Here is a 27227-nt window from a genome sequence, read left to right on the forward strand (position 1 = left end):
ATTTTCCTTCAATTCCAAGTTAAGGTTTCCTTTAAATAAACTGGTTGCACAAAACATTGTTAAGTCTTCTCCTTAAGGTTTCCTTTAGTTTTTCTCCTTGTCTTGGTCTTATACTTAAAGGGATAGTGCACCCAAAAATGAAAATTCAGCCATTATCTACTCACCCATATGCACCTAATGGTAGACGGCGTCCCAGACTAATGTCCAAGAACACAAAATTGAATCCACAAAGTACCTCCATACTGCTCATTCATAGTGATCCAAGTGTGCTGCAGCCGCAACATAAAAAGTTGTTTTGAAAAATGTCATATGAACTCTGTTTTTAGCCTCACTGTAGCCTGTAGCTCTGACTGCTTCTCTGTGCTCTGCGCTCACGTGTGCGTGCCTGCGCGAGACCAGCGAAAGCATGAGCTTTGCTCACCCGTGTTTACATCACGTGACACGTGCACCGCAGGGAGAGACAGCGGTAACCGCAGTAGGTAAAAGATAATTTGCACTACGGTCTTTTAGCAAAGGACAGCCCAACATGTCTGAAGACTTTGAACGTGAGGAGGAACAGCATTTCTTTGTTGAGCTGTATTTGTTTGAGCCCGAGTATATGCACGGAACTCAGGCTACTGGACGAAGCAGCCACTGCAGCTCATGAGCCTAACCCTCAGCCAGCCGCAGAATACTGGAGTCCAGCACTGGAAACCTGGTGGTGTGAATGCAAAGCAATGCCAATAGATGAGAAAAGTCTTTGCTGCTCAGACTGGGAATTGGCGATGCCTGCACTTGAGAATCTGGACATCAGTACTGACGAGACTGCTGCTCTTCAGAGATCACCGATCACCCTGAGCGCGCGCACACGTGAACGCGGAGCACAGAGAAGCAGTCAGAGCTACAGGCTACAGTGAGGCTAAAAACAGAGTTCAAATGACTTTTTCAAAACAACTTTTTATGCCGCGGCTGCAGCACACTTGGATCACTATGGATGAGCAGTATGGAGGTACTCTGTGGATTCAATTTTGTGTTCTTGGACGTTAGTCTGGGGCGCCGTCTGCCATTAGGTGTGCTAGCCGCTCCACCCACTGATCTCCGCAAGGGATGTGAGGACTCTAAAACTTCACCAGGGCCTCCGTCAGCATATGGGTGAGTAGATAATGGCTGAATTTTCATTTTTGGGTGCACTGTCCCTTTAAGGAATTGCTTAAAGTCAGTTAAACCATTGCACAGATGACCTTAGCCACTCAAGTAAGGAAAAAAACACAAGGTACTTCTGAGTGCATCTTAACGGCAACATGGGCGAGTTTATGCGATAAATAAGGAAAATGAAAACATCCCGAGAAGAGTGTTCAGCGAACAGGGTACCTGATACCTAATGATGAGTACTTGATTTGCATTATAAATCTGACGAGAGGTCGATTTATGACCTCCTCACCGGGTTTCAAATGCCCCCACTGGCTGCTGAACACAGTGGTGAAGTTCCCTTCCAAACGTTGCAATTTCCTCCAAAATTCATTGCTTCATGTTTGCTGTTATTTTCAGATCAAATTTACCTTTCATTATATTTTTTTCTTTCATTGAATTCCTCTAGAAGTACAATTTTTTCTTCCCCCAACCAATTTGGTCGTTGTGTCTTCTTATCTTCTTCCTTTTTTTATTTATTTATTTTTTTTGTTTTTACCATCAGGCCAACTTTGTGAGACAATATTTAGGTCGACAAGAGGTAGCCTGGGCTATCACATGCGCATGTTCAAGTAAACAAATGGTCTCCATGGGAACAGTAGAATCGTACTGCTGTAAAATCTTTCAGTTCAGTGCAGTAAATGCCTTAACATATTTCCTTGACTAAAGAAACCTTTAAAGAGATTCTGTGCAACACCCTTAAGTAATTTACTCAGCTAGGGAAAAACCTCAAGTGTCATACCTAAGGAGCAAACTTAAGGTGCTTTGCTCAACTGGCCCCAGATCTTTAAGGGCTAAGATTGTTGCACAGACTGCACAAAAGATATCCCATCACCTTCACCTTGGATTCTGAGAATTTGCTTCCCTCTGAAACTGTGATAAGTGATTCTGATTTTATGCTGAAAAGTGATCCAGTTGGGTGAGAACAGGGCAGAGCAGACATCTGGCATCAATATGGACAGGGTCTCTGCTAATCATCCCTCACTGCTGTTTTTATGGACCAAACTTTCTATAAACCTTTGGGATCTGAGCCTGTATTAACATTATTCTGTCTGCCTCTCTCCTCTTCTGATACTTCCTGGTGCCTTGGTTGTTGCTACCTTACAAGTACGTTCTGTGACTATAATCTGTCACTTTTAAAGACCTGCTGAAGCAATATATAAATAATCACAAGAGGAAACTGCATGTTTGAGTTGACCTTAAACCCACGCATGAACTATAGACTGTTTATAAGGATCCATTCATTCTCTGTGACTGTTTGTCCTTTTACAGGGCCGTGGGGGGACTGGAGCCAATCCCAGCTGACACTGGATGTGAGGCCATCCCATTTTCATTCCTAAGTCATCGAATATTGCGGCTTTGTCAGTGACTTTGTTGTCAGACACTGGACACTAAAACCAATGTTTGGCAGTGATATGATACACGGCCTAGATAAACAAGTTCTTTTTAATCGTACAAACTCAAATGACAATCAACACAGGCAACTGAATTGAAGGAAATAGCCTGTTAGCTAAGCTAGCACACTGTCATCCTGTATCTCTGAAATCCACTGCAAAAGTTCAATTTTTTTTAACTTACTTGTGGCAAAATATTATGGAGGGGAGGAGTTTCACAGGCACATGGGACATCACGGAGATTCCCATAGGAATGAATGGACTTTTGGTTGTCTTGTCTCTGTACACATACATAAGTGGAAACGAGGCGTTATGATATGCTGCCAGACGGCTGGATGGCAGCTGTTGTGGCAGTATGATACACAGATGGAGGCCTTCAGTTCATAACACGGCCGGACAGACCTGTGGTGGCGGTGTGAAACACCAGTGGACAGCATCAGGTTGCAATGTTGCTGGTATCGACTTAATATAAGGAGCTGGAAAGGCCCTATAGGGCGGGTGGAAGGGGTGGTGGATGGATCCAACAAACCCGGGACTTTCTCCCACAACTCTGGTGTTCCCTTCCCTTATCAACGTAGAGCCACATCATGATGTTTTTTCTGAACCTCAACATGCGCTTTTGTTGCCTAGACCTAGCCATGTGCTTTTGGTGACGTACCAGGACTGGTAGTGGCGCCTGAAACGTCAACAGCAGACGCAGACGGCAACCTAGCACCATAATATGTAGACATGAAAGGCCACCAACAAAGCAGCGATATACTGTATGACGACTTGGGATGAGATTGTGTTGTTGAGGCAGGAACTCCTGGTTTGGTGTGGTGTCACCAGACTATCACAGCAGTGACACATAGAGATTACACGCGCTTACGCTCACACTTACTGGCAATTTCGGGTCACCAATGAACCTGCATGTCTTTGGACTGTGGGAGGAAACTGAAGAACCCAGGAAGAACATGCAACTCCACAAAGAAGGGCCTCAAGCCTGGGTTTGAACCCATCTGGCTGTGAGGTGACAGTGCTAGCCACTGCACCACCATGCCACCCTGTTTATAAATAACACTTCCTTCCAACTATTTATGATTCAATGTCCGTATTTTTTATATGTTCAGCAGGCAAAACTAAGCTTGCAGTGCCTCAGTTAGGAAGCCAACTGTCCTTCAGCAGTGAAGTTCCACTTTGTGATTAAAGCTGATAAAACAAGTTCATTTTCACACGCACAGCATAAACTCTGACATGTGCAGCTTTGATTAAAATAAACCGAGCTGTGTTTAGTGTGTGAACTACACCCCAGTCTCCTTTTTGGTGAAACTGTAAATGACATTACTGGCAGGCAGCCTCACGAGTTACATCAACTATAGATGGCTGATGGAGTCTGGCTGAGTCTACTTGTGTTGGTCTTGTCATGTCCAGAGCCTGACAACAAGTCACACTGTTTGTTTTTGCATGGAGGGTTGACATTTGGGGGAAATGTTAGGCCCAGCAGCAAAATTGTGAGCCTAATATCTTTTGCGTGAAGAGGCCAACCTCTAGTAAGTGAGTGTGAGTGCTATTCTGCTGACTGCACACTTCGAGTCAAAAGAAAGGCCGTACTTTCTCAGACATGTCCTGTTCTCCAGGAACTTCTGTTGTGTAAACTTAATTCTGTGTGACAGTGATAACAAAGACATTGGACATGTTGCTGAAAATCAGACAGACCACAAGGCAGCTTTAAAATTCATGCTAATAGCTGTAAAAGTTGAACTCGTTCGCAGAGTGCATTCACCATATGATACAGCTAACGTCTCCACAGCTCTTCCTCTGACCCTTCCTGCAAGCTGCCACCTCCCCGCCTGCCTCCTCCCAATAAATCCAAAGGGGGCCGAGTGTGGAGCTGACCCCCCCAGTGAAAGTGCCATGGAGCAACTCCAGATGTGAACATCCTCCCTCTCTCCCACACTCTTTTCTCTCCCACTTCCACCACCACTCACCCCCCTCCTTCCCTCCCTCCCCCGTGCAGCTACGAGTTTTCCATTTCCTTTTTTGGTGAAAAAATCTCAAACGCAGGCTGGGAGGAGGACATTGCACCAATGCCGACAGGAGAGTGTATCTGGCGGTCTGTGTGTGTGTGTGTGTGTGTGTGCTCGATCAAGGCGACGAAACAGTCGAGTCAGCATAAACAGCGGCATATACATACACACATTCAGTCACACACACACATATACACAGATGTGCATTCACTCTCCCTTTTACTCTGTCTCTCAAACACACACACACAGATATTTTAACCCCACACACAAAACACTTTTTTGTCTTTTATTACACACACATGGTTTCCTCTCTCTAACACTTTCTCACACTCACACACTTGTATGCCCTTCCCCTGGTGCACTCACTCTCTCTCTCACACACACACACACACACACACACACACACTGATCTTTCCTAGAAAGACTTTTTAAACGTACCAGAAGGGTTTTCTCCGGCTTAGACAGTAAACACAAGTCCGCAGAAAGCTACGACCTCATAAACCAGTAATGGATATTTCACTGAGACCACTGATACACACAGAGTAATAAAAAACTTCCAAGCAAACATCAGTCAGTGTAAATTTATTTAATAAGACTTCACAAATGTAACTAACCATGTAGCATTTAGCCATCAATCATTTATCATCTTTTTTTTTTACAGCACGTTCATACTGTTATCACCTCATTGCCGTATGTTCAATCTTAAAATGTATATTTGCCAACTCTGACTCACCAGCATCAAAGCTGAAATAATGAAATATAGGTATTTTTTAATAACTTTTCACATACATGTTACAAACTAACAATATAAAACACTAACAGCGTTATCGGCGACAAAATAATTATCGACGCAAATCATGGCAGACATGCACACTCCTGCAATACACAAAGGTACCGCATTTCATTTCAGCTTCTTTTGGGGTTATAAATGCTGGCTCTTTGAGCAATGGTGATTAAAAAAAAAAAAAATCATTACAACAAATGAAAAAAGACAGAAATAAGATGTAAAAATAAGTGTCATTGCAAAGTTCAACAAAAGCAGATACATGACGAAAAAAGTGGTCTGTGTGCCATGTTTTTTTTTTTAGGTGTGTTTTATGTGCACATAACATGGTAGCGAGATAATATCTTATCAAAAGTGCAAATGACTTTATTGATCATAACTACCATACACTGACTACCTCACTGGAAGCATAATCAGCCTTGTTTTTCTACATTTTCTTCTTGCTTTTACTCTTTGACATATTTTAATTAAAATGCTTAAAACTGCAGTTATAAGAGCATGAAAACAGTACCTCCACCAATACGTTGAAATACAGACCGTAAGGTTTACATACTATACTGTATCAGTGTTCTGTGTCTTCTCTTCAGAGCCTGACCTCTACCTGAAGTGGCAATTTTTATATATAAAATATGAAGGATTATTTTTGCAAAGTGACTAGCATTTTGCGTTTCTTTGGTTCAATAGCACATAACATATAAGTAATGTTATTCTTAAGGCACTCTATAAACTTTGTTTCATAAACTTATTAACCCTTTGGCTAAAGAGGAAATCTTTGTGGTGGTTCATTAAAACGATGCAGCACTAGCTCCTGGATGAAAACCGCACTCAGACAGGGACCACGAGGAACTCTTTTTATATAAAAACAACCTGAGAGGCAGCATTTGTTAGCCTGCGTTACCTTCCTCGGTAATGACTCGGGGTTCTTAAAAATGCTGTGACAAAGGGTGAAAGGTAATTCAAAGGGAAGGGCAAAAATGTGGTAAGTGACCGCTCTATAGGCTGCTGTTGCAGTCGCGGCACAAGATCCTGTCACCATCAGGGAAAAAGCCGGCGCCCACCAGCGAAGCAGAGCACTGGGAGCAGGTGAAGCATGGCTGATGCCACTGGCGATCCTCAAATGAGATGTACTTCCCTCCTCCAAAACCTAGGACAAGAAGAGCAGTGAGACAGAGATTAAACTATTGAAACAAAATGAGAGTAGACTGGACATTTCCATTCAAATCAGTGCACCAGGATGGTCAGAACTGCAGCCATTTTTTATGTGTGCCGTTGTAGTGAGCTAACTTCTGAATAAACTTCAGTATAAACAAACTGACTTTTGGCAAGTTTTGAACTCACTGAGATGAGGTTTTGCACTTACGGCCAAACGAGCAGTGACTAGTGACTTTGTGCACTATCTCTGTTGACTTGCTGCTAGAGAGGAATCTGGATTTAACTGCTTTAGTAAGTCATTAAATTATATTCATTAGTATCTCAAACTAGTGACTGTGACACACTTTACGGTCCCACTGACGTGTGTTGTCACTGCAACAACTATCACCAATCGCCTTTTTTCTTAAATGACCATGGGCAACAGTTTAATGTCAATTCTACCTTTATCCATTTCTACTGATTAAACTGCATGCCGAGCTTTAGGGCTGGCTTTGAATCCAAGACAACTGAGGGAGCAAATCATGCGTACTTCAAAACAAGGCAACCAGGAAAAAAGTCTTTATCCATCACTCATACAAAGAGAATGACAGAGAAAATCAGTTTTAAATGCCTTTAAGACATTTCGCATAGATGTATTTGTTCCCTGGAACGGAGCTGGTGTGTATAATCTGTAATTGGCTGAAGAGTTTCAGAGAATTAAGCCATGTGGAACACAATGCACAAAGCAGAGACTGGCTGCAAATCTTACGGCCCTTTTACACCTTCCTCATTTGGTCTGGGCTTCTGGACTTTTCAGTTTAATCTTAACCAAAATTACAGGTGTGAACCCTCCCCCAAATCACTGTCTGAACAGAACAGTCGAATTAACTTTGGTCTGACGTGAAGAGGTGGTCTCAGTTCGGATCAAACTAAACCATGGTTCGGTTTATTTCTGGTGTGAAAACATTTTTTGGATGGTTCAGACTTTCGGACCAATTACAGGAAATTTTGGCAGGCAACTGTCAAGTGATAAGAGTAGTGTAGCGCCTCAGTGCCTAGTGTGTGCGATAGAGAGAGTGACGGTGGCTCAGAGCAAACAGGTGTTGGCGATCAGAGCAGAAGAGGAATTAGCAGTTAACTTGTCACGTGGTGGTAAATGTGCAGTGAAGGTTTCAGTTTGTCCATGAACAACAACATAACAAAATGAGCCACAGTAGCACCTGGGGACAGGAGGAGATGACTTTATAAAGAGTCAAATGGGAAAAACCTCACAACACCTTTCAGTTATTTTCAGAGAGGATGAGAGGGAGGAGATACAAGAGAACGGGAGAGCTGCAAAACCAATCAATGTCAAGTACAGGGAGACGCAGCTCACGTAGGTGATGAGGCCAGGACAAAGGTTTGACATGTAAAGTTCTTTGCTGCGATCGCATAATTGCAGTGTGAAACCAAAACTAACCGGATCAAGTGTATACAATGTAAGAGAAATGTGAACCTTGGTTCGGACTTCCAGGTGTGAAAAGGCCCATTTGAGTCAATCTTGTTTGGAGTATTAATAGTAGTTCAGTCAGTGTCAGTGTTATCATGTGGAGCACAGTGATGTAATCTTGCCTGTGATTGGTTTGCTGCAGGCCTCACACTTCTTGGCGTACAGGCTGCCAAAGCACTTGAGGCAGTAAGGGTTCTCATCTCGGGAGGTGAAGTGTTGACCCGCTAGCTGTGTCTTACAGTTGGTGCACACAAAACACTCCTTATGCCATGGCTCGTCCCGGTAGGTCACACCACCTTTAGCCAGGGTCTAAAAAACAGACAGGTCAAAGGTCATGTGGAGAGCCGTTAAATTCACCTGTATAAACATTACTCCCCCTCGTGTCTCTCCTACGTTTGCATTGTGTCTGTGGCTACCAGTTGGAATTATCTGATAACTGTACTGACCTTTTTACAGCGTGTGCAGCGTGGGGCGAACTTGTCCTCGTAGCAGGGCACACAGTAGTGTTCATCCTTGTCAGGGATGAAGGACTTCGAGCCAATCGGCTGTTCGCAGCTGTGACAGATGAAGCAGCCCTCGTGCCATGTGGAGCCCGCGTACTCCAACTTCCTCGTACCTGGCAGAGAGAAGGAAAGATGGATGGAAAGAAAGACAGACAGCAGTTGAGACTCAACTTTTTTGGGTAGAACACATCCTTCACTTTCACTTGCCATTTTGATAGATTTGGTGGTAATTATACTGAGCTATGAAATAACACATTTCAATTGCTTGAAGGCATATAAAACTCATTTTGTTTCGTTAAGATTTACTTTTATTTTAAATCAAAACATCACAGGCCGCACACTTCTTTCCCACTGCTGGAAACTGGCGGCAGGCCGTACAGAAAGGGATAATGCCATTTTCCCCTCCGTGTCCCCAACCAATCCATCTTCTATCCCTTGGCTGTTGAGTTTTTTATTACACTGCTTGGTTTACTCTACGGTGACGCAGTGGTTTGTGTGGGGCCGACATTTTGCACTAATGTTTCACTGCTCCGGGCTGTGTGTGCTGTGGTGTTCTCAAGTCAGAAACTACAAAAAAATCCCCTGCGAAAACATTCCAGGTTATAAGCTTACAGGACTTACACTGGCTCAAGGAGGACGATATTAGCAGTTTGAGTATTGGAAATGGAATAAAAGTGAACAAGCTAAAATATGAAATATAGAATATATATATTTTTAGGGGGGGCAACGTCAAAAGCACAATAAGTTTGAAGAGCTTTGAAAATAATTAGATGTCATTAGATGTAATATACTTTGAGGCCAGAAAAAGACTGGCTGCTGCTATGTTTGTACTGGTTCTGGGATTATGGTGGTTTGTTGTACATGAATGCATCTGCACATTGTTTGCACGTTAGACACTGCATATCATAGTGCAGTGAGATTTGTAACAAATTGTTGGTAAACTCCCTTCTTTATATTGTGTGGTTATTTGGCTGTAAATATTTGTGTGCTGTTGTCTCGGCCAGGTCTCCCTTGTAAAAGACATCATTGATCTCAATGGGACTTACTTACTACTTTTTAAACGTCCAGTGTGCAGGGTTTAGGGTGATATATTGGCAGAAATGGAATATAATAAGTATGTTTTCTTTAGTGTATAATCACCTGAATGAGCTAATCTTACTGCTTTCATTATCTAGGAATGAGACGTTTATATCTATGTAGGGAGCTGGTCCTCATTCATGAAGATTGCCATGTTGTACCGCCATGTTTCTACAGTAGCCCAGAACAGACAAACCAAGATCCAGATAGGGTCATTCGCGTTTTCACGTTTCACACAATCCCTCTAAATCTTACACACTGTTCCTTTAAAACAAGTTTTATTATGTTAAAAAAGCATTTGATTGAATTCATCTACTCAATTTAAGTTTCTCAATCCTTCAATTGCAAATACTTCTACTACGCCTGAAATCCTACGTTATGGTCTCTGCATATAGTTGAAGTTCAGTTCAGTTCAGTTTGGGACTAGATGTTGCAATCCCTGATGCACATACTTGAGACTATGGGTGGGAGTAAAAGTGCTGTCTGGGGGTCCTAGTGGGAGCCAAAGGGTTAGATGGATATAAATGTAGAAAGAGCAAAGGTAGATCGAAAAGTAAGACAGTTCAGTGTGTCATGGCAAATAAATTGTTCCAAACTTCAAAATAAAGCTCAAATACGATGCTTTGTCACAGGAGGCAGTGACAACATCAGACATGTAGTCTCTCCGAGGATTTTCCAACAGAATAAACTGAGTGAGAAAAGAAGAGGGCCATTGTCTGGGAGACAAGCAACATCCTGTGTGACCATTTCTGGCAGTGGGAGTATTGGAGCAGTTTTATCAAGGAAATAATCTTATGAGAAATCCATGTACATGGCTTTGGTATTAAGTTTCTCCCCTCTTTTTGTCCCTGACACAAACCACTTCAGCGTAGCATCCAGCTGTTAAACAACGATAAGTGTGTGCGTCTGTTTCTGAGGGTGTACACATTTTTTTATATAATGGCAAAAGGATATGTCTGTATGTTTCTTTAGTTGGAGGAGAGGTAACGCTATCCAGAAATGCAACCAATTTTTGATGATATAGGAGTGTGCAAACTCCCAGGAGTTTTCCTAGTTTAGATGTCTTTGATTGGATCAGTCTCTATAACAATTTTTCCTTCTCAAGGTGACTCTCTTGAACAAAACTTACACTGAACCTTGTAATGCAAATGTGTGATCTTCATAAGAAAACATGAGATTATCTACAGTGGAAATAAGGGGGAATGTCACACTCTTCCTGGAATCATTTGCTGCGGAGGCTGGAATAACTGACTTGCTTATCTCTCGTTATCATCAGTCTGCTGGCAGCCCATCAGCCCTGGGGATCTGGCTTACAGACAACAAGTCAAGCAGACTGGCAATTACTCTGTCACATTCAGCCCTGGCTGCTACTCAATCGTGGACCCTCGCCTTCGTCTCTTTCCCCTTCCTTTCTTTTTTGTAAAACCTCTTTCCTTTTCTGTATCTGCTTGATCTGTTACTTTATACTTTGTCCCCGCTTCCTGGGGTTTGCCATGTCATCATTTTCCAAAGTCATTTGCCTATCTATCTTGAAATTTGAATTTGTATACTACATGGAAAATAAAATGTGGGTTAACGAGACTTATGCTTAGTGGGTGAGTGAAGTAGCATAATATGTTGCAATGTCAAATGCATTATGTGCAAGGTATATCATATGTCACTACCTCTTTCATTTTCATTTAAATCATCTTTCTCTTCCTGAATTTCAAGATAAGCTAGTTCATGTTCAAAAAAACACACAATACTTGGGAAAAGAATCATTCAGATTTCAGAGAGCACAAACACAATGAGCCTTAACGCCTTAAACGAGCCATAAATGTTGCGCCTTTACCTGGCATGACGACTTTGTCGCAGGCTACACACTTGGAGGAGAACTCATTACAGTAGCAGTCGTTGCAGAGCAGCGCGTCATCCTGGCTGGTAAAAGGCTCATCTGCCAACGAGCGATCGCAGCGGAAACAGCGGAAGCAGTGCTCATGATAGTGCCGGTCCTCGTAGAAGAGCTCCTGGTGGCAGAGTGAGAGGAGGCGACAAGGATTGGAGGTCAATTCATAAACACATCACAAAAAATGACATTAATTATTAGTCTTTTCCAAATTTATTTACATGTTTTACAGTTTCAGAATGGCAGCAATCTAAAAGAAGCAATAAGGAAAAGACTGCAAGACTTAAAGGAATAGTTCACCCACAAAATGATCATTTGCAAATCAGTCAGTCATGCTGTGTGACTGTGAGTTCGTGAAGAAAACTACTGTAATGCGATCACACCACCCCTGTCCTCCAGAACCTCCACTGGCTCCCTGTCCCACAATGTATCCAATTCAAAGTCCTTCTCCCCACTGACCAGGTCCCCTCCTATCTCACTGACCTGCTCCACTGCCACACTCCTTCCCGCAGCCTCTGCTCCTCTCATGCCAACCTCTTGACTCAGGACCAAGCACCCTACCTGGTGTGACAGAGTCTTCTCCATAGTTGCCCCCTCCCTCTGGTACTCTCTCCCTAAACACACTAAAGACTGCACTGACCTCTCCTGATTCAATCACTCATCAAAACTCATCTTTTCAAAATGGCTTTTAATATGAGTGATGAAAAGTGTTCTATAAATAAAATGTATTATCATTGGTTTTTCTCACATGCCCCCACAGAAAACAGTGAACATATTGATTTATTAGTATTGGAGTCTCGCTTTAAAGAGAGCATATGGAAGTTCCACTTTCAGTTCAGTTTTTTTTGTGTTCAGGAAGTACTGAGCACACAACTAGATAAACTTGGATCACACTGCATGAGTTGTGTGAGAGTTTGTAAATGGATGCTTTGTTACACTGTAGTTTGCTGTTGGTAAACACAGTCCTTAATAAATCAATGTGTATGCTGTTATCCATGGAGGCACGCGAGAAAAACAAAGGTTCCTTCACAAATTCAAGGCAACTCGGCATCACTAATTGATTTACAAATGGTTATTTTGTGAGTGAAGTGTTCCTTTCACACAGTGGTTCCCAACTGATGCAGATTTCTCTTTAGTCATTAGTTCAAGGTCCACACAGTTTAATTTATTCAGCGTCATGTTTGCGTTTGGCCATGTCATCAAGCTAGTTTGCTGTCTCTGTTAAGAAGCTGTCTGTTATTCACTCATTCTACAGCCAGAAAATAATAAACTAGCTTGACATGCACACTGCTTTAACACCAGCTAAAGTTGGCCCATGCAAGCTCTGCATAGGCAGAAACAACTATGTAGTGTACCTGTGCATACTGTATTGTTCTTGTGAGCATACTTCTGTTTAAAAAAAGTCTCACAAGTATGTTGAATTGATTGCCTAAAGGGCGCAGAGCCAAGAAAATGCCAGCTTTATTTATCACCCACTGCCCATGAGGGTGTTGATAACTCACTGGCCTCCTTCGTTAAGCAAACTATTACGCTCTGTAGCATGGCCCGTTCTGTAAACGCCACCAAGTTGCATACGTCGGTCTTCAATGATCCACGTCATGTTAGTGTTTTCCATTAAGGGAAGATTTTTAACTTGATTGTGGGGAGGAGGGAGACGTTCGTTCATGCTGCATTTTTACAATGTGAGGCAAAATTAGCCCGTTGGCTTATGTGGACTTAGTGGAAATTGCCTGTATAATTGCATGTTAAATTAGCCTTTACTGTCTTGCCACACAAAATACATGGAACACGCCTCATTTAGCACGAATTATGTGTCATTAACATGACATAATTTCTATTTTAGCTATCCAAAGCCGTGTCAAAACATGGTAAAAAATGGCTTACACCTAATTAGGCCAGATCTTTGATGTGCTTTATCTTTGTTTAAACTTGTAATATGTGGATTAAGTTCATGTATGTGGTTAATTCAAGTGCATGTATGTACAGGAAACAAATGTTAGCACAAATATATATGTCTTCATTTTTTATCCTTTAATCAAGTCTAAAAGCGATGATGTTTCAATTGCAAATTTGGATGCACTCCACTTGTTACTGCTGTGCAGCACATAGATGATTGCATGTCTGATCATGTCAAAATGGATGCCTTACCCTTGCGTCATGGCCGATCAGCTCTTTGCACTCATCGCACGTGTTTGAGAACAGGCTGTCGTAACAGGGGATGCAGTAGGGACTGTCATCTGACTGGATGTACTTGCGGCCATACAGGGACTCCTTGCAGTTGTCACAGTCAAAACTGTCAGCCATTGTAATTTTCTGGAAAGCCTGAAACACAGAAAGGAGACGCTCGGGTCAGCAACATTTAAAAAAAACAAATCTAAAAGAGATGAGGACAAGAACAAGGGGACAATAGGGAGGAGAAGAAAAGGAGGGAGAGCACTAAGGAATGATTCAGTCACCTTTCCCAGCACAGCAGTCAGACATCAGTATAGACTTTCACTGCCAATATTTACGCTGTAAATACTTCGGCTTGTACCAGCAATGGAGCTGAGCTTAAACAAAACACGCTGTGCAAGTGGGAGCAAGTGGAAAATGAAAGAGAGACAGAGGGAAAAGAGCGAGAGTGAGCGACACGAGAGGCAGCGCAAAATGCCTATTAACTTTTATTGCTGTGTGATGAAAGTGTGGTGGATGCAGGAGGAGGGGACAAGAGAGGGAGCTGTCATTTTGCTTTCTCTCGGCGGCTACGAAACTCCTTCCTGTTGCTGTCAACTGCTCAAAATCTGCAACCTAAAGATTAATACAAATGGAGCAGCCTCTCTCATGACTGAGCGGGAATACACTTGCATGTGAACACATCATACACACCTGTAAATATTTATGAAGCAAGAATCTATTTGCGAGTGAAGCGCGGACCACCAACAGACACAGAAACCCCACGAAGCATTTGTGAGTGTTTGTGTGTATCAAATGCACAGACACTTGAAGCTGTTTGAACATGACTCCCGAAAACATGGCTTCCTGTCAGCATAAAGATGCAGCTACACGCACATACAGATACAGGAGGTATACAGTCTAAGTGCGGTTTGCACTGCGCAATAGGCCCCTTGATCATGACTGAGCACACAACAAAGTGACAGAATAATATTGTGAGAGCATTATGGCAACAATATCAGGTTGCCAAAACATTACAGCATGGCTGGAGGAGAGCCCAGTGATAAGTGATACAGCCCCCTGGCAGGGTGCAGTGCTGGCTATTCATTCCCATCACCCAGTAATAATAATCACCTCTGATATAATAATCAATCAAACCGTAAACTGGCCCTGTGCTGCCTGTCTTACACTCCCACACACACACACATGTGCAAAAAAAGTCCACCTATGCAAGTGCACAAACTGCACACACACACTTAAACACACAGTGACACAGAAAAGGGAACAAAGCCTAAAAGCCAAATCACACAGGATCCGTCATCAAAGAAAACATTAGTCCCAGACTCTCATGTTTCATCCGTCTCAGCCGTTTGAGAGACAAAAGCTCTTAATGAGTCGGGGTGAGAAAGTCAAGATCCAACAGACTTCACCTGCTTACACTCTTCATATTTAACACAGTGACAGGCTTCCCGCTAACACAACTTCACCAAACTGCAGAGACACTCTCAGCACCCTGTGATGACCTCAAGATTTAAAGAAGGGAGTATAAATGCTCAGAAGCCCTGCAGCCATGTGTGTACGCTGGCTCGCACCCCTCGACTGCCTTATCTCACCATCAAATGACTGAGTCTTTGATGGTGAGACATCTTTAGTATCTGATGTCTCACATTATAGCATCCATCTGGAGGTTATGGCAAACTATCAGAATAAGCAGCTGTGGCTGGCCTTTGTAACGTACAGCAAGGTGCTCAACTCGCAAGTCTGCGTTTTAACAGCGATTTCTGTGCATTTGACACACCATCCATCAGGCATTGCCATCAGCCCCCATAACCGCAACCTCGAGATTAGATCAACAAAGCGTGGAGCTGAAAATGAGCACTATGACCTTAATGTTATCTGCAGTGCTAGGTAGGTATGCACTGCCTTCGCTTGCCAGGTGAGAGAACGAGACGAGGCATGACTCACAAAGCTGGGAGGCCAGCGCTATGACGTCTGATGTCAGCTTTAATTTCCAAAGCAAATCAGACAGCTGTTTACTGCCCTCCCCGAATTCATATGCATCATCCACGTATCCGCATACTAAGAGGCTACAGAAAGTAGGTCATGAAACATCTCAAATGCAGATGTTTGACTAGCCAACATCCTTGTACCTGAGATGGATCACGCAGTGTGTTCCTGGTTGCATTATTTCCTCACCACAAGTGTTTTTCTTGTCTCCAAAGAGATTTAGGTTTGAGCAAGAGTAACTAGTTTGCCAGCAATCAGATTAATACTAAGTAAAGGAGAAGTCGCTAAAGCACACATGGGAACGTTACACTCAATTGTAAAGATGCCAAAGCTTGATTCATGAATATGTTACTTAAAAAAAATCAGACAAAAGTCTTGTAGTGTTTCCATTTCAGGGAGGTTTACTTTGAGCATCAGTGTTTGAGTGGCCAATGCAGAGCCTGGAATGAACTCCTGATGGCACAGGCTCTCACAGAGAGGGGCATGACGTCAGCACCCTGACCCCTAGGGTGATGGACTAAGACGTGACTGCATGCAGCAATTGCTGACCCAAAACCCACAATCCCAAATTCAGAAGAGAGGAGCTGGATCTGGGTCACAATGAACTCCAGTGCGGAGGCCAGTTCTCACAGGGCTTTGTATCTGCTACTGTATATACCAACTTCCCAGCAGAGGTCCATCTCCTTCACATCCAGGACGCAGTGACTAAGAACACCACTCTGGGTTAATAATGTTCCCAAATACCAGAGCAGTGACTGAATTCAGCCCCCTGGGAAAAATGTGCGCTTCAAGGAAATCACCGCAGCCCCCACACAGGACAATGGTCCAGAAATATTGTGCTGAGTGTAATTATAGTATGGCAGCACAGAGTGGGGATCTCTGTTTAAAATAACCAACAGTGTATTTCATTCTCTGTAATGATCCAGAAGGAGTGCATCTGAGCGAGAAACTAAAATGTATATTCAAAGCAGCTATATGGGTCAGCATGAATGACTGTGCAGAAATGCCTCTGTTTTTTTAACCCTTGGGAGGCTGTAGTCTTTTGAATGGTGGATTGATCAGTTTTTCAAAAGAAATGTGCTCCCAAAACAAAATGCAAATAGCCTTGTGATAAAGACAGAGAGAGCAGCCTTACACTGCAATAAGATTTAATCCACTTAAAATAGTATTTTAAAAAAAAGCAATGTCATGTTCAGCCTCCCTTGCACTTGTCAGTTAGGGGTTAAGTACTGGTTGACAAGGGTCGGCTATCGGTGACATAAAAAACATTCTGAATTTGCATCCTTGGCACAAACATTAGAATTTTATGACCACCACTAGGGCTTAATGAAAATCTAACTCCCCAGTGTGTTCACATAAATTCTGAGGCTCAGGAACTATAGTTTAAGATTTTGAAAACTGGAAATCATGTGTATATGCGTAAAGCAATTACTAATATTTTGTGATTATACATGACATTTTGTTGGAACAGTGGCCATGGTATCAGCAAGATAATACTTGACTTAATAGTTCTCAGCCCTCATTTTAAAATTATGGAAAGTATAACTTACTGGGTAATACCTCCTGGCTTGATATTGTTTGTGTTTGGTCTTTCTGGGGCTGAAAACAGACAGATTTCTCATTTGTTTTCACACATCCAGCTGTAAGATAGCAGAGGAACGCCAAGGTTACGTTCTCCTAGTCATCACAACCCTCCCTGATTGGCACAAGAGGGCAAAGTTCAAATTGTGAGTAACCACAGAGCAACAGACCAATGCAAGCAAGCAGACTGCATGCTGTTGCCAGGCAACATAGTCATGCTTGGTTACTGAAGGGCTAGCAGATAGCCTGTCCAGTCCGGTCCCACAGGCAGGCCTGTTAATCCCCAGCCCAAACTTTGCTTACGCTCCGGTTGATTCCAAATGAACAGTCCGCACAGCCTGCTGGGAACGAGCCTGCCAGCTCTTCCCCCCTTTTTCCTGCCGCCCATTAGAAGAATCTGCTTGTAAAGTGTGTATTTTACTAAGGCTAGACAAAGCACTTGACATCGTGTTACATCAACAGAGGAGAGAGATCATCTTGACCTCAGCAGGCAGATGGCCACAACTACAAAATGCCTTTTACTCTAATGTCTCTCGCTGCCATTAAAGGTCCAGTGTGTAGGATTTAGGGGGATATATTGGCAGAAATGCAGCCATTTATATCTACATAGAAAGCATCTATGGAGATCCCCATGTTGCACCTCCATGTTTCTACAGTCGCCCAGGGCGAACCGAACACTGGCTCTAGATAGGGCATTCATGTTTTTGGATTGGCCACCACAGCTAATAACCCCTCTGTGATGAGCAGTATCATAGAAACACTGATTTGTAACATAAAACTGCTTTATTCTGTGTTTAAATCAACTGCTCCATTTGTTTAGGAGTGGAAGAGACCTATGCGGATAATTCTACTCCCGCTAAAAACCTCCTAAACAATCAACACTGAAGGAATCCTAACTGTCTCATCTCACTGCTAGATATCACAAAATCCCCCTGCTCCCTTAAGTTATACCTTACACTAGAGCACAAAAAGATTACACTAGTGTGTATAGACTAACTGGAAAATATGTACTGTGACATGTAATTCATAAATTCCACTAAAAATGTTTACAAGGGTAGGAATGTCACAGAGAAGTCATGACAAACAAACCACCTTTTGAAGCTGTATTAACTCTAAATGTCTAGTTAAAGGTCTGCAGACACCTACTGCGGATCAGTTTGTGTTATATTACTGATATATTGTAATATTCCATCTAGCAACAGCTCCATTTAGAGTAAACAAAGGTAAACAGAGAAATACTAAATCTAACTCTAGGTGCATGACGTTAATGTCAGTGGTGCAGCTGTTGTTTTTATCACTTGTTGACATCAGGTCAAAAAGGGACAAGAGTAAGTCTATTTTTTTCTGTTTTACAAGGAGAACAACAACAACAAAAATACATTTTATAGCCGTGATACTGCACGGCCAATGTGTGACTGCCGTATCACCAAGATGAAAAAAAAAAAAAGTCATGGCGGAAGTGGTACAACTGTGTCCACCTTGATAAGACAACATGACCGGGGGTGGAAATAGCATCACAGTCTGCCAATGATGTCTTGGCAGACAATTTTAAAACAGTTTGGTTTATTGCCAAGTGGGAAACTGTACCAAAGTATGAAGCCTGCAAGCAATACAGTTAGACAGAAACCATTTCAATACAGCTACTCTATTTGTTAGGACTGTGTTTATTGGCCCATGTGACTACTGTGCTTTTATGTCCAAGTGGATACTTTAACAAGTGTGGATTTTACTGTGCATGGTAAGGTCTGATTTACTTTAAGAAAGTAGCAGCTACAAAAGCCACTCAGTCACCTTTAACTGTTTGATCTCTTGGCAGCAAACAGACTCACACACAAGAGGAAGGAGTGTGTCGCTGAGAAGGTCCCCTTAAAGTACACACGACTCTGTTTTCTTTTATACAGGTCCCAGAGGGAAGGATGAAGGAATGGAGGAGAAATCAAACACAACAGAGGGATGAGAAAAGAGACAGAAAAAAGAAAAACATGTAAGAAGGTGACATTTAGAGGTAAATGAATGCTGGAGCAGGATCTTAAACCTATGACAAGTCTTAAATCAAATTAGAGGAAAAGTGAAACGGCTGCATTTGGATAAACACATACCATCACATTGCCTTCTGTCTGGTGACTGGACATCTTCCAGACACAGTAAAGCTCCTTGGCTGACTTTAAGATGGGGGAAAAGTACAGCACTGGACACTTAAGTGTATCATTTGATGGCCTGGTTGAGCATATCAAAAATAAAGTACAATGTCAAAAACACACTTCAGCAAAGTTCATTTGTGTCTCAGTCCAGTGGCCACTTGAAAGGAGCCTGATGGAGAAGTCGTCTGATCCTATTTATTCCAGCGCCTCATGACCGTGGAAGACTTTTCCATTTGGTGACTAATGTGAAAAGGCAAAGGCATGAATTGCACAAGACTTTTTTTTAATGGTCCAGAACTTATGTTTATGACACAATGTCAGTGGGATTACATTCATGTTTTTCTTCAAGGGACTGGAAACCGAGGTCAGGTCCTTTGAGAGAGGCTTCCAGAGCCACATATTCTGTGAGACTAGTCACTCCACAAGCTAAATCACATCAACATGACTGATGGTGCGCGCAGACAACTGGTTAGAACCACTCAGGTCACAATAAATCAACACAAAAGTTGGACATTGAAATATATTTGTTATATATTAGTCAGTGCCTTTGGTGTGCGGTTTCTGCTGGCTTTTGCTAGATCAGATAAATGAAGTCCAGTAATCGAAAGGACACGCTGAGGCAATGAATCTTATCACAGGAAGAAGAGGAAATTGCTCATGAAGGGGAGATAATGCTGCAGCCCAATTCATAAACAGATGTGCTTATTCAAACACGCTTACAAGTGCTGGACATAGTAATACAAGAAACATTTTAATTATGATGTTAAGAAAGACTTTTGCTTACAATTTTACTGCTGGAAAGATGATCTTCTATGCAGTAGTAAGACACAAATACTTTTGAAACCGGTGCTACACGACCAGAGAAAACAGAGGAAAAATGATAAGGCATTGGCTTTTGCTCAAGAAGTAGAAAACCTACAACTACCAGAGTGCACTGGGCCACACAGGACCAACGAATACTCCCACTGGTGGACGACATAATACGAGCTTGGACATTTTTCATTAGAAACCAATATGGCAGCCAGCAGGTAACAAACAATCTCGAATTACAGTTAAACAGTGCACTGAAATAAGTTTCTGAAAACATTTTACCTGAGTAATAGGCAACACAGAAACAGAATGTTGGTTCATATGTTATCAGCACTGCTTAGTTTTACAGTTTGAGCTTTTAAGCTTTGTTTTTACAATACAGGAAACAGTACGGCGCTAACTTCCTGTTGACAAATTCTCGTATTACAGCCAAACAGTGCACTAAAATATGTTGCTGAGATATTCTGGGTGAGAAACAGGCAGTGCAGTGACAGAATCTTGGTTTATATTTGATCAGCAGTGCCTTGAGAGGGGTAGGTCCTCTTCTATACTCTTATGCATACGGAGCACGGTCTCACTCCAAAGTCATCAAAATCTAGCGCTTGGGCAGTGACTTGCAGTGACCAACGAAAAAGCCGTCCTTTAACATCGGCATGATACGTGGCCTGTTGCTGTTATAGTTTAACAGCACCTGGCTGCATCAGGGGTACATGCGGCGGGACAATGACAAAAGTTAAGGTGGCGAAAGACCGAGTGGGGCGACGGGTGGGGTGGTCGATGGTTCCAACGAACACCAACTTTCACGTTTTTCTGTCCAAAGAGATTCTAAAGCCAAACCCTGTTCTTTTTTCCTAAACCTAACCACACGCTTATGTTGCCTAAACCTAACCATGTGTTTGTTGTTGAAGGAAAAAAACGGCAATTTGCGTTGCTGTACCCACGTAGCGCGTTTATTTTGAAAGAGACTGTATGTAAAGTGTATCTTGAAAGACTAGAACATGACATGGTGTCCCAGAACGTCAACAACCAACGCACCCAGGGTACCTTGCACGTTGTATGTGGACGTGGAAAGTCCATGACCACAACATCTATATGTGACAAGGTCAGAGTGAGAATGTGTTGGCATATGAAAATGCAAAAGTAAAATCTGTACTTTGAACAGCAGCTCTGGATGACATGACATGAGATGGCTGGATTTTTGCTGGGAGACGAGCAGGGTGATCTTGGCGCTGGTTAGATGGAAGGAAGTTTACTACAGTTCATTTACACATACTACCCACATTGTTATGATACAAGGCTGGTTGAAAATTGACAAAGTGTCCCTTTAAAGGTCATAGAAAATGGCAGTATGGTAAAGCATCATGCTGTTTAGTGTAGTTGTGACACTGATTCCAAGCCAGAAAACCAAACTGCAATCATCATCATGACACTCATGGCTTTGAGCAATCTGCGGTCAAACTTTATACGATGGGGTCAGCACACAACGAATGTTCAGATGATGCTGGTAAACAACCAGTGGCTTAACTATGAGTGTTGTTATTTCTGTCATCTCTCTGTCTTGCATTAGAGGAGAACCTGGGCCACCCACATTCTCAGGACATGAGCCTACTGCAGGAAGCTACTGAGAGCAGTTTAGTTTTTTGTACAACATCAATGGACGAGCTGTGGCAGGGCGGAGGGGAATAGGGGTGGGGGTTGGTCCGGGGGCACCTGAGAGTGCTTCTCTGTGGGAGCCCGGGTCAGACTTGACGATACAGCACAGGCTGCAGGACCAGACACTGGAACGCTAACCTGTTATTGTCCCTGAGCATTTAAACACCGCCTGGTGTGGAGTGGGAGGCGACAGAGGGCTCAAATGAAAGCCGACATCATAAACAGAAAGGAGGAAAATGACTACCTGCAGCAGAAAATGTCACCACTGCCTTTGTAATTTGTCCCTTCGCGGCAACTTTTAATGACCATGCAAGTGTGGGGATATGACTTTATGTCTCTTAATATTAGCCTTGATTCTGTTGTGTGGTACACACTGCAGAATCAGAGAAAAGCTACAAGGGAATAGCAGCTGGCCTGAAAGACCTGTGCATCAAACCTTCTGGCCTCAATTATTAAAAGGATTTGATACGGAGATTTAAATGTGTACAAAAGATAAACACAAGCGCAGCACAAGCTCGCACTGATGTATGTTTAGTTATACTTAAAACATACGTTTGTCATATTCTGACAGTTACTTGGCACACAGAGAAATGAGGACGTGCTGTAAGGAGGGTTCTGTGTGCACATGGAGGGCAAAACTCGCAAAAAAAAACAACACAGCTGAAAATGCAATTGTCGCAGCTCATCTGTCCTCTTCCACAAGCCCGTCTCAATCCGAATGTTCCACAATACTCCACCAACACCAAACAATAACATCGTAATTATTTTAAATCATACAGTACTGCCCCAACCACCATGAGGGAAAGTTTGGAGCTCAGGAATGAATGTGAATTTATTTTTATATCACTCTGTGTCTGGATGACCAAAGGACTACATTTTTGGCCTACATTTGTCTTCCTTTGAAGAAAAAAAAATGCTGCCATACATTAGTGCTTCACATCTGGTTTGCATTGGGGAAACTATGCAGTCAACTCCTGTGTGCCAGTGGAGGTTTTTGGAGAGTCACTGCCTGGAGAATGCAAGAAAGGTTGTCTTTTTTTTCTCTCTCTCGCTCTCTGTGATGGTATTTGCCGGTAAATGTTTAGATGGCAGAGGGAAAACTGGAGCGAGAGTGAGAAAAGAGAAAGCAAATCTTGAAAGCAAGCACGAAAAAAAAAAAATCTTGACAGTCTGCTCGCTGATCTTTGGGTACACTTTGAGGCCGTAAACAGTGCGGTGAGAGGAGAGGAAGGTAAGGAATGCAGAAACAATGGAGTTAAAGAGAGTGTGTGATAAACATCCAACAAAAAGATTAAACACTGTTGCCTGCTGAACAAAACTACAGTGTCACACAGATAAGAATTCTGTATATAGTTGAAGAAAACTGAGTAAGGTGCTGAGAGGTCTCAGGGTAACAGTTGTATTTTCTTTCTGGGGGTTTCACTCGGTGCTTTTGTGTGTGGCCGCTGGTTTAGAAAAGCTGTCTGGTTGCTCTAAGGAGGAAGAGTGTATTATTTGTCTTAGTGCACACATGGCCATTAATCCCAGGGACCCCTTTACTCCAAAGTTTCCCAGAGCAGATTTGTGCCCAAAAATGGATATCTCAGTCATTATCCCAATATCTTCACATCCTCCCTGTCATCCTCTACCCTATGATCCACGGGATAGGGCATCCCTTTGAAATCTGAACCCTGCAGACCCGTCTCAGTTTTGACACCTGCTTTGTTTTGCAGAGGACTGTGGATCTGCACAATGCTCAAATAAATGTATTCAGTTTTAAAGCATCCTGTCTTACACACACTCTACACTTAACACATGTAACACAGCCCATTCATATCTGAGTCGAATGAGAGGTATGCGCAGTGAGGTCAGGGTACTTTCACTTGCGAGCTGGGTGATTCAGTTACTGGTTTGCAAGCCCCTCGAGAGGATGTTGTTTTCGCAAGACCAACCTCCAGAGGGGAACAGAAAGAGCCCTTCTGATGCAATATCTTCGGTGGCAAAACAGAAACATCAGCTTTTGTGTATGTCTTTGCTACAGGCCAGGCAGACAAAGCAAATGTCTCGCAAGTCACCACAGTGGAAAATTACCTCTGGCCTGTTCCTGTAAATAAAACAAACTGCTCTAAACTGTCAGAGCCGAGGGATGTTAAGGCTAATTTGGCCTCCTTTGATTTACACATTTCCTAATATGGATTTGAGGCACGTGCCTTTGAGCTGTTGCTACGGAGTTTTGGACCATGAAATCTGATCATAGAGGATTGAGGATGCTTTGACTTTGTTGTTTCTGCTCTTGATATGATAGAAAATCGGTCACTGCCTTTTCTGTTATGGCTTTGTCTTAACTGTTGAACTTTGGTTCAAGTGTTTGTTGTACAGTTTTGTGGCCTTGCTATCAGCCCAGAGTTTTTTTTATCAGTTGTTCCTGGGCTTTGTCAGAGGCAATGGGAAATTTCACTCCCACTTCTAATGCAAGAACTACAATAAAGAAACAGGGCCAAAGCAGATTCTGTCATTATTCATGTGAGCAGCGTTGACCCTGTCTTCTGGTAATTACGTTTGTATGTTACTGAACTGCTTTCTTAATGATGTTGTTGTGGCAACATAATCACTGCCTGGATTATGTTTCTTTCAGGTAATGAAAGACAACATTCGTGTTCTGCAAAGGCTTCAGAAGGACGTGGTTGGGGGGGGGGGGGGGTGACGGTTGTACGAAGTGCAGGACTTTGACACAAGATCCCAGGGGTCGCGTTCAAAATCCTGCCTTTGGTTTCGGCAACAAATGCAGTTTAGTTAAGGTGAGGGAAAGTTCATTATTTTGGTTAAATGTTAATCAAAAAAGAATAAAATAATGCTGTGGTCACTACAAGTGAATACTGTATTGTAAAATTGCCTATTTTGGCAGGAAACAACTGAAACACATTTTCAGCTAACATTCAGTATTAACGTTTTTGTGACTTTAGGTGCATAAATTAGCAACCTTTCCTAATGATGTCAATAGAAAATGTAACAATGACAGAAATGTAACTCATTCATTTTCCGTAACCGCTTATCCTGTTAGGGGTCACAGGGGGCTGGAGCCTATCCCAGCTGACACTGGGTGAGAGGCGGGGTACACCATGGACAGGTCACCAGACTATCACAAGGCTGACACACAGAGACAGACAACCATTCATGCTCACATTCACACCTACGGACAATTTAGAGTCAACAATTATCTTGCATGTCTAGACTGTGGGAGGAAGCCAGAGTACCTGGAGAAAACCCACGCTGACATGGGGAGAACATGCAAACTCCGCACAGAAGGCCCCCAACCCTCGGGTCTGAACCAAATTCAATACAAAATCAATTCATTCTGGTTACAGTGTGATCCAACTCTGTTTCACTGTTTAGAGTAAACTAATTTTACAGTTGTATATAATGTCTGTATGATTTAAAATCCACTTATCAAACAGTGGACTAAAAAGTTGAGAAGGTCCAGGGAGCATGATGATAATGACTGCATCATCATTTCTGACCAAAACGTGACCACTGCTCTTTACGCACTAGCTGTGTGGCTATTAGTAACCCACAGGGACTGAAGACCAAGGCTAACTGTGAACCAACAGACACAAAATGGCTCCCGCAGACTGGTCATTCCCAGGTGGTCTCCTAATGTTGCTGAGTCAGCGCAACCAGCCAGGACATCAAGGGGCTGGGATAAGGTTTCACAGGCCGCACACTCAGCAATCTAAGCATGCCACACACACAACTGTGCAGTACACACCCACAACTGCTAGCAATTATTTATAACTCATTGAGACTTGCGGCTCGTGGCTGCAGTGATGGCACCTGACCCTGAGGTTAATGCCCAGACAAGACGGCTTGTTTTTTTAAAGCATACATCCCAACATCCCCAGACATGAATATTCAGCATGTTGTTATTTGCAGGTGGGTGTTTCCAATCACTGCGTGCAGAGGGCTTTCATGGGCATTTTATGTTAAAAAGCAGTAAGAACAATCTGCATTCTTGACAACAGCTGCACCAAGCGCCTCCTACAACCGCAAAAACACTCACCTCCTTCCCTGTCCGAGTCTGTAACCCTGAGAAGATGGGTTCATATGAAGAAAAAAAAAAAAGCATTACGTGTGCTTAGAAAACTGAGGGGGGCCTGCCAAATGTGAAACGACTGGGATGAATTTCTAAGAAGTCATTTCCAGTATATACAGCCATTTTTTCCCTTCTCAGACACATCTCCCTGGCAACGTGTAAACAGTGCCCTCATTTCCCTGGACCATAAACCTCCTGGCAGTGACGCGCAGCTCTCGTTTCATCCTGCGCAGCGCGGACGGAGGGTACAACCCAGCGTTTTATTAGGGATGCAGTGGCAATGTGAAAATTGATGTGCTGTGCCATAAAAAATATTGAACCCATCAGGGAACTCAGATATCATGTTAATACATCCCAAACTTAGATCATTCAGGGATATTTTAGACTTCCTAGCTATTTGTGGAGCCTGTAATTCAGATGTAGAAAATCAGGTCAAACTTACCTAAAATAAATTTGACAGTATGCCAGTGCATACAGTTAACTGCATACTATTATATGTGTATTTTAAACCGCCACACAGTAAAATCCCACAGCATACAGCCGAAGATCTAAAAATAGATGTGATAATGTGAGTTGACCTCCGAAACATCCCTGTGGAGCATTTTCCTGTCATAAAAACATAATTTCTTCTTCCTTTACTCTGGTATGCGCTGTGAGAACCAAACACGGGTTCATTTCCTACTGGGCAACAACCCCTTTCACCAGTGTGGGGTTGATAACAACGAGGATGTCCAAGTCAACGTGCACACACTGTGCTTCCTCCCGTTACCCCAAACAGAGACATCTCTGGGACTTCTCAGAAGGACGGTCACACACATTTGCAAACACAGAGTCACAATGAAAAATCAGGTGTATTATCTCTAAACACACTGAGACAGACACACCTGCAGCCACGTGCACGAGGAGTCACACACCTAAGGTAGTGTGCACACATACACGTGAACACACAAAGCTGAGGGTAGATAGAGGGATCAAACACAAAAAATAAACACAGCAGCCAAACTGGGGGACAATGGGCGACTTGTGCAGGAAGAGCAGACACACTGAGCAGCTGCATACACACACCCATAGTTTGTTTAAGTTCCTTTGTGGGGACTTCCCCTTGAGTGTAATTACTGCTCATATTCAGAATCCCCGGCTTTTCTGCTCACATAAATGAAGCTGATAAGATCAAACAATCTGATGTATTTAGGAAATGAGATTCAAACAAAGTGGGAAGATCTTGGTTATGACAATCCAAACACATCGAACAGATGATGAATTTTAAACCACACTGAGGCGCTGGGACCACGACTGCCAAGCCACCCGCCCCAAGCCTAGTCCCCAGTCCTTACCAGCACAACAGAAGATGGAGGCTTTACTTAATTAAACAATGATGT

General features: G+C 42.8%; 1 protein-coding gene across 2 annotated transcripts in view; it reads right to left on the minus strand.

Annotated features, from left to right (window-relative positions):
- Positions 1 to 5138: 5138 nt before the first annotated feature.
- Positions 5139 to 27227, minus strand: part of fhl3a (four and a half LIM domains 3a) — a 34217-nt gene continuing 12128 nt past the window's right edge. The window contains exons 1-6 of one of the 2 annotated variants that reach the window (XM_049584269.1): positions 13893 to 14035; positions 13585 to 13758; positions 11383 to 11557; positions 8418 to 8587; positions 8094 to 8280; positions 5139 to 6495 (exon numbers count right to left, since the gene is read on the minus strand). In XM_049584269.1, coding sequence (XP_049440226.1) covers positions 6344 to 6495; positions 8094 to 8280; positions 8418 to 8587; positions 11383 to 11557; positions 13585 to 13740 — 840 coding nt within the window. In that variant the 5' untranslated portion in view covers positions 13741 to 13758; positions 13893 to 14035 and the 3' untranslated portion in view covers positions 5139 to 6343. Of the gene's footprint in view, positions 6496 to 8093; positions 8281 to 8417; positions 8588 to 11382; positions 11558 to 13584; positions 13759 to 13892; positions 14036 to 27227 lie in introns of those variants that run through there. The other variant, XM_049584268.1, reaches the window with a different exon arrangement.

This window comes from Epinephelus fuscoguttatus, linkage group LG8 (assembly GCF_011397635.1).
Source record: "Epinephelus fuscoguttatus linkage group LG8, E.fuscoguttatus.final_Chr_v1".
NCBI lineage: Eukaryota > Metazoa > Chordata > Actinopteri > Perciformes > Serranidae > Epinephelus > Epinephelus fuscoguttatus.